General features: G+C 44.2%; 1 protein-coding gene across 1 annotated transcript in view; it reads right to left on the reverse strand.

Annotated features, from left to right (window-relative positions):
• LOC118560415 (NACHT, LRR and PYD domains-containing protein 3-like) overlaps positions 1-4,306 on the reverse strand; it is a 123,510-nt gene extending 119,204 nt beyond the window's left edge. The window contains exons 1-2 of the mRNA XM_036131401.1: positions 4,218-4,306; positions 3,649-3,774 (exon numbers count right to left, since the gene is read on the reverse strand). Coding sequence (XP_035987294.1) covers positions 3,649-3,774; positions 4,218-4,306 — 215 coding nt within the window. The remainder of the gene's footprint in view (positions 1-3,648; positions 3,775-4,217) is intronic.
• Positions 4,307-8,604: the final 4,298 nt, after the last annotated feature.

Genomic DNA, 8,604 nt, shown 5'->3' on the forward strand with positions numbered 1-8,604 from the left:
AGGGAGGTCGGGTTCTATAGGAGTTGGGTAACAGTTGAGGACGAGGAGCTGGGTGTTATAATTTGTTGGATCATAATCTGGATCTAGAGACCTGGAGGTTGATCTCACTGGTGGGTCAGGAACCAGAGCTGGTGTAGGAGGTTAACTGGTACCAGCTAGATGTTTGGACTCACCTCCATGGACAGCTTGGGTTCTGGAAACTGTCAGGGTTTGTTTATCGATGAACTCAGGACGCACACACGGGACTAAAAGTTTGAGTTTTTATTGAAGGAAGTATGCTGGGTGGTGAGTGATGAAGACCAGAGGTTCAGGACTGCAGAAGGTCAGGGATGTAGGTGATGGCAGGAGCTGACGGCCCGGAGAGAGAGAGTCCATACTCGCTAAGTGCTGCTCGGCTAGCAGGCCTCATAGTAACACCAGGACTCTGAGCAGAACTTCTTCTGGGCGGCTAGTCAGGTTAGCAGTTATCAGGAGACACCAGGACACAGAGCAGAGCTTCACCAGAGCAGCTTGACAGGTTATCAGTTCTCAGGAGACACCTGGACAAAGAGCAGATCTTCTCCATGACCGAACAGCAGAATACAAAGACTTACAGAGGGACTGGCATGGAGTGGTGGATAGCAGAAGATGGCCCAGTGCAGAACTGAAGGCAGAGGGAGGTTTAAATAGAACACTTCACAGGTGGAACAAGGGTCTGGCTAATTGACTGGTAAATTGTTAACAGGTGTGACTGACTGCTGAGGAGGTGAAGTGAAGATGACAGAAAATAACCGATGACAATGAAAACTAACAAAAATTTAAGTCAAACCAGAACTCAACCATGACAGAAACAAAGTCCTGCAGAGGGGCTGAACTTGTCCTGCTCTCGGGTTACCCAGAAAGCATTCTGGTGGATGTGGAGAAACTAGTGGATCTTCAGTTTGCCTTGAAGAAGTACTGTAAACTGATGAATACAAAAGGGACAGGACGGTCCATCCCGGCTGGGTCTGGTTTGGGGGGGACTGCAGACCAGGATTGGATTTTGTTGGGTGGTGGAAGGAGCGCACCAAGGATCTCCTCAGTCTGGTCAGCATGTCTTCCATGGAGGAGGCAAAGTCTGAGTCCTTGGAGGAAGGTGAGTCCATCACTTTCTCTGAGGTCAGTGAAGGAGTTAAAAAGCTCCCTGTTGTCATGGTAACAGGAGTGGATCATCCTGTCTGCTCTCAGGCTTTAGCATCATTAAGGACCCTCTGCATCCTGGCAGAGAGCTGTTTGAACTACTCCCTTCTGGGAGAAGCTATGGAGCGATTAAATGTGGGACATCACACCACAATAAAAGCTTCTTTCCTCAAGCTGTGATGATTTTAAACATAGAGACTCTATGATGAATGATAAAAGCACTTGTGGCTCTTTGTTTAATTTTATTTATCACAGTTTTAGTATTTGTTTAAAATGTTTATGTGCTCTTGTCGTATCAGATTGGGTAACTATGGTTTCCATTCCTCTGTCAGTGTAAATGTCAAATTCTGCACTTCAGCTACTTGCATCTCTATTCCAATGTTGATTTTTTAACCTGCAAATGGCAAATAAAGAGAAATCTGAATCATCCTGAGATGCTGAAAGCTCTGGACCCTGTGGAGCTGTGCTGGTCAGCATGCCTCCTTTCTTTATGTCCAGTTTAGAGATTTTTACACAAAATATTTACAGAGAACTAGTAACTGGTCACCATGGCCCCATCAGAACGTAATTTTGACTTCAAAGTCATGTAGTTCCTACCGTAGACTTCTATTTTAAAAGCCCTTAGTCCAAGATGGTCGTCTAGGCCATCCTCCTTTGACTGACATCTGTTGACCAACTGTGTTGATCCACCGTTTCTCCAGAGCTAATCTTATTCACCATAGCTCATTTCTAAAACCCTCACTCCTCCTGGATTGATGTACGTTACTTAGACCAGTCAGTTTATTTTTATTTATTTTTTTCTGTTTTTTCCCCAGTGTCCTGTCTAACAATGTGGCAATAAGAATTGATGTCTTAATGCCAAATAGAGTTCGACAGATTTTACTTTCACAAGTAGAGCAAACAGCTTTCGCCATAGTGCTCCGCATGATTTATGCATGTAAATAGTTTTACTGTGTTTCCTGCAGGGATAATTTCACATTATGTGGACACTACAATGGGAAAGTAGGAGAGTAAAACAAAAAAAAGAAAGAGGTGAAAGAAAGAAGAGATAAAAGGGAAAGAATGATAAAACGTCTTCCGTCCGTTTCATCACCTGGAAAGAGAGATGTAAAAAGAACAGCACAACCAACGGACATAAAGTAACAGGTACCATTGCTAAATCATTTGTATTATGATTTAAACTGACATGTATAATGTGATACCTAAGAAAAGAAAGTAACCTAGCGGAGACTTGAGATGTTCTTGGGAGAGGGAGCGGTTCGTACCCGAACCTGGCCAAAAATAAATAAATAAAAAAATTGAATAAATAAATCTCATTCACCCCACCCCACCCTAGTGCCCCACTCAGCACACACAGACTTTAAAAAAAAAAAAAAGGGACGAGGCCATACACACATTTCCACATAATCACTCACATCCAACAATCCCAAGTAGGGGGAGGGGAGGGGGGGGGGGCACCACAATCCAACTATCCAACTGCCAGTGCCCGACCCCCGATCCCGCACCCGGCCCAGGCCAACATGACCCGTACGGGACACCCAACCAGAACCCATCCTCACCCCTTCAATACCTAATAAACCCACTCCCTCCCCCACCTTACCCCAGCCACGCCTCTCCCCCACCCCTTTTTGGGGAGAGCAGAAGCGTCAGCCCCAGTCCTGGCAAGCCACCCGGGCCCCACATCAACCCCCCGCCAAGACCCCAGACCCCGTGGCCACCTCCAGGTTCCAGACTCAGTGCCGCAATCAGACAACGGGGGTGTGGAAAAGACCCCGATCCTCCCTACGCTCGCTCAGATGTTGTGTTGTTGCATGGGAGCACCAAAGGGGGGTGCCCGGCACAGTATTTTCCCTTATGTTTAAATTAACCCTTTAACAATTATTTTAGGAGAAGGTTCAACATTAAAGTTTCCAGGGAAAGGTTCATTGTCCAGAATTTTACTGAAATCCATGTGGAATACAGTCTTCATTTTTCCAAAACTCAATAAAAAAATATTTAAATACTATTTACTTCATTATGAAGAAATAATTCGATTTTTGTATTATAATAAAGAAGCATTAGGTTCAGGGACTTTTAGTGGTGAACAGGAACAAAACAGGGTTCTTCAGACTATGAATATGGGAGAGGAACTAAACAGTCCAGTTAGCTCATTAACATGGAACAGAACCAATCAGAGTGAGCTCCAGTCCAAACTAAATCTTTGACTTTAAGCAGAGAAAAGTGTTTAATGATGGCGACTAATCAATGAGGCCCAAAAGCAAACAGATCAGAGCTGTTAAACATGATGTAGCAGCATCCAGGACGCCTCCAACAACATCCATTCTTTCCACTTTCACTGCTGTGGTTCTGGAGAACATCCAACACACACCGCTTCACATATGAACATAGAAATGTGGGAAAAAGAGCTGAGCTCACGTTAAACACATGTTGGAATAAAAACATTTCAGACTGACTCAGTTTCCACAGTTACAGCAGTTAGATACCGCTCACCTCTCTGAGGATGCAGGTCCTGAAGATTTAAAGTCAATGATGGCATCCTTTGACCTGTCGCTCTTAAAGGACACACAGCTGGGTTCTGGTTCTGGTTGATGTGTTTCTGTCAGTGTCTTAGGAATCCTGTGAGAAGAAAACTTATTTTAACACATACATGGAGGGAGCAGCTGGTTCTGTTGATCTGGGTCGTATTTAGACAGAAAATAAATGTAAAGATTCTTCCATAAATGTCTGATCAGCCGTCCTTCTTTCTAGGATGAATAATGTTGAACACATGTTGGTCATCAAGATCCAGGAAATGTTCTGGAAGTTGGTGAGTTTTTCCAGATGTGTTCTGCTGGAACCCAGAGCTCTAAGCAACAGGCTGGTGTCACTCAGCTGGTTCTGCAACACTGACTTGCTGTTTGTCAGAACCCACTGGTACCATGCTGAGCTGCTCTGTTCAGTCTGGATGAAGCAGCAAAGAGGAACAGTAGCAGCTTCAGGACCACTTGGTCTCTTCTGGCCTGATATAGTGAGAACGCTGTGTGAAAAGGGCTCTGGACACTTAGAGATGCTGATCTCACCTCTGAGCGTGGCTCTGGCTCTCAGCTTCCCCACACAGAGTGGTTTTAGAGGGAGGGACTCCCTCCTCTCTGTCCTCACACTGATCCATGCTGCTGAATTCACATCCACATCAGCTCACACACACTTTCTACCTTCACCTGCAGAGGAAACACAAATCATTCATCTGCACATCAACTCTGATCATCCTTTACATCATTAGTGCTGGAAAAAGATCAGCTGCTCCTCCTCTGATTGGCTCTTCTTCTCTGCTTCATATCAGTGTCAGTTGAATGCAGTCAGACAGCAGTGAGAGGCAGAGGAAGCTGACTTTGCTGGAGTAATAGGGCCAGGTTAGATTCTTTTAATCATTTTATTATTTACAAGATAAAAGTCAGGAGAATGAAGTCAAATGAAAACATAAATCATTATATTACAAAATTAAAAATATTTTAATATAAAGTATATTCTGAGATGAAAGATCTGAACAACAGACTGAGACCAAACAGAACCGCCGTAGAACCAGACTGGGTGTTGTGATCTTATGCAGTGCAAGTGGGCGTGGCATAGTGGTGGTTCCTTCCTGGTTTTGTGGTGCAGCTGCTGGCAATCCTGAAATCAACCTGACAGTATTTAACCCCCTGAAACAAGACAGCGGGCGCCAGTTTGTTCTTCTTGATTTCGTTTGAAATCAAGAAGAACAAACTTTAGTTGGATTCTGCTCAGATCACTCTGCCTGCCAGCCAAACAGCCAGCCAAACCCACAGCCGAAGATACATGCAAGTAAACTGGAGAGTTTTGCCTTTTTTCCAAGACCAAGTTTGCAAGTTCTTGAAGAGTCTAGTCCTGTGAGTTTCCATGCGCAAGTTAACTGGAGAGTCTTGCATCCTTTTGTTTTCCTTCCCTTTTTGGAAGCGCCTTATGTTAAAATAAATTATTATTTATTTTTACATCCTGAGTCTGAGTCTGCATTTGATTCTGTACAAAACTAACCATAACACTGGGTGCCTCACCTGGACAGGTGAGTTCAAACTGAAAGTAACTGTGAGGAATGTTGCATGATGACTACAGGTAAAAGCCAGTAAATTAGAATATTTTGAAAAACTTGATTTATTTCAGTAATTGCATTCAAAAGGTGTAACTTGTACATTATATTTATTCATTGCACACAGACTGATGCATTCAAATGTTTATTTCATTTAATTTTGATGATTTGAAGTGGAAACGAATGAAAATCCAAAATTCCGTGTGTCACAAAATTAGAATATTGTGTAAGGGTTAAATTTTGAAGACACCTGGTGCCACAAACTAATCAGCTGATTAACTCAAAACACCTGCAAAGGGCTTTAAATGGTCTCTCAGACCAGTTCTGAAGCCTACACAAACATGGGGAAGAAAATGTGGGGGAGATTCACAAGGAGTGGACAGCTGCTGGAGTCAGTGCTTCAAGAGACGCTTGAAAGACATGGGTGCCTCATACCTCGTGTCAAGCCACTGTTGACCAAGAAACAGCGCAAAAAGCGTCTCACCTGGGCTAAGGAAAAAAAGAGCTGGACTGCTGCTGAGTGGTCCAAAGTCATGTTTTCTGACGAAAGCAAATTTTGCATTTCCTTTGGAAATCGAGGTCCCAGAGTCTGGAGGAAGACAGGAGAGGCACAGGATCCACGTTGCCTGAAGTCTAGTGTAAAGTTTTCACCATCAGTGGTGGTTTGGGGTGCCATGTCATCTGCTGGTGTCGGTCCACTCTGTTTCCTGAGATCCAGGGTCAACGCAGCCGTCTACCAGCAAGTTTTAGAGCACTTCATGCTTCCTGCTGCTGACCTGCTCTATGGAGATGGAGATTTCAGGTTCCAACAGGACTTGGCACCTGCACACAGCGCAAAATCTACCCGTGCCTGGTTTACGGACCATGGTATTTCTGTTCTAAATTGGCCAGCCAACTCCCCTGACCTTAGCCCCATAGAAAATCTGTGGGGTATTGTGAAAAGGAAGATGCAGAATGCCAGACCCAAAAACGCAGAAGAGTTGAAGGACACTATCAGAGCAACCTGGGCTCTCTGAGCAGTGCCAGAAACACATCGACTCCATGCCACGGCGCATTAATGCAGTAAATGAGGCAAAAGGAGCTCCAACCAAGTATTGAGTATTGTACATGCTCATATTTTTCATTTTCATACTTTTCAGTTGGCCAACATTTCTAAAAAATCCCTTTTTTGTATTAGCCTTAAGTAATATTCTAATTTTGTGACACATGGAATTTTGGATTTTCATTTGTTGCCACTTTAAATCATCAAAATTAAATGAAATAAACATTTGAATGCATCAGTCTGTGTGCAATGAATAAATATAATGTATAAGTTACACCTTTTGAATGCAATTACTGAAATAAATCAAGTTTTTCAAAATATTCTAATTTACTGGCTTTTACCTGTAGATGATGACATGATGACTGCAACTGATGACCTCACAACTCACCTGGTTTGTAGTTTTTCTTTTAGACTAAAACAGTCAGTAGAGCGTCTGCAGTGATATAAGAGGCAGGTTGATAAAGTCTTGATGAGAAAGGAGAGAAGTTCTGCTGAAAATGTTTCCTGATGGTGTCCTGAGGAGAAATGAGCCCAGAGAACAGAACTGCTGGTTGCTTCCTGCTGCAGGAACTGGTCAGACTGGTCTGGCTGAGTGGGAGTCAGAGGAAAGTTCACCTGCTGACATCTGAAGACATGAAGCCTTTATTGGTGGGGATTTGTCTTCCTCTGGCAAATCCAAAAATGGTAAATAAAATAAAACAACTGGATTTCTATTCTGAAGCTGAGGAAGTTTTGCTTCCTATCCAGGAAGGATGTCTGGAGTAGTATGGAGTTCCAGGCTTTATAGAACTGCAGATGAGGCCTCTTTGGATCTAATTCACATGCAAATTAACAAGCTCACATGAGCCAGGCAAATGATGAGTCAAACAGCTCTCCTTTGTTGGGGCTCCAGGTGAATTTGCATGTGAGTCTAAGCTCCATTGAGTTCATTGAATTCATCCCCTTCAGGTCTAAAAAGCTTGGTTAATCTAATGTTATTTGGCCTAGGGAAGCACTAATACAGAAGTGCTGCACTATGCTGGTGAAGATTCTCAGTGATCCAGGTCATGGTCATTCCAAAAAAAAGTGAAAAACAAAGCAACTGGACTTGTTTTCCGTAGTTGAAGACGTTTCGCTTCCTCTCCCGGAAGCGTTCTCAATTCAAAAAGTCTGCAGTAATGATGAGTAACAAGCTTTATACCATTACCAAACAAAGGCCTGTAACGGCTTAGATAACATGCAAATTCAATCGAAACAGGTCCACGCCTTAGTATTGGGCGGTCGTTAAAGCCATTAAGCCAGCAGAATGGACCGAAACTGGTCCACTCCTCTGTAACGAGGAGTCGTTAGGTTTGTTATTGGCTTGGCTTAAAGGAAAAATGTTTTGATCACCCGAATGAGGGTGAGAGTTAAGTTGACGATTGGCTGGAATTAATCCTATAGCTGTGTTGTAAGTTTTTGAGAGTTGGAACCTAAGGCCTCCTTCTCTGTTTAAGGTTGGTCTTTCTCTCTTGACGTAGATGGCTTCCTTCACACCCCTTTCAAACCATCTGTCTTCTTTTGGACATTTTGGACGTTTCACCTGATGGCTGAAAGCAAACACGGTTGTAAATTTCGTTTTAGAATATTTTTATTAGTGATTAACAAGCTCACCAATTCTGTTCATAACTTTTATGGACAGAATTTCTAGGCGCAGCCAAGGTGTTGAGGGGATCCGTTTTGGTTGCCTTAGGATTGCGTCTCTGCTATTCGCAGATGACGTGGTCCTATTGGCTTCATCAGGGCGTGATCTACAGCTCTCACTGGAGCGGTTCGCAGCCGAGTGCGAAGCGGCCGGGATGAAAATCAGTTCCTCCAAATCTGAGACCATGGTCTTGAACCAGAAAAGGGTAGAGTGCCTTCTCCGGGTTGGGGAGGATGTTCTGCCCCTAGTGGAGGAGTTCAAGTATGTTGGGGTCTTGTTCACGAATGAGGGGAAGATGGAGCGGGAGATCGACAGGCGGATTGGTGCCACGTCTGCTGTGAAGCGGGCGCTGTACCGATCCGTTGTGGTGAAGAGAGAGCTTAGCCAAAAGGTGAAGCTCTCGATTTATCGGTCGTTCCTACCCTCATCTATGGTCACGAACTTTGGGTCGTGACCGAAAGAACGAGATCCCGGATGCAAGCGGCTGAAATGAGTTTTCTCCGTAGTGTTTCTGGGCTCTCCCTTAGAGATAGGGTGAGGAGCTCAGTCATCCGGGGAGGACTCAGAGTAGAGCCGCTGCTCCTCCACGTCGAGAGGAGCCAGTTGAGGTGGCTCGGGCATCTGGTTAGGATGCCTCCTGGATGCCTCCCTGGTAAGGTG

The sequence above is a fragment of the Fundulus heteroclitus genome, unplaced genomic scaffold (genome assembly GCF_011125445.2).
Source record: "Fundulus heteroclitus isolate FHET01 unplaced genomic scaffold, MU-UCD_Fhet_4.1 scaffold_43, whole genome shotgun sequence".
NCBI lineage: Eukaryota > Metazoa > Chordata > Actinopteri > Cyprinodontiformes > Fundulidae > Fundulus > Fundulus heteroclitus.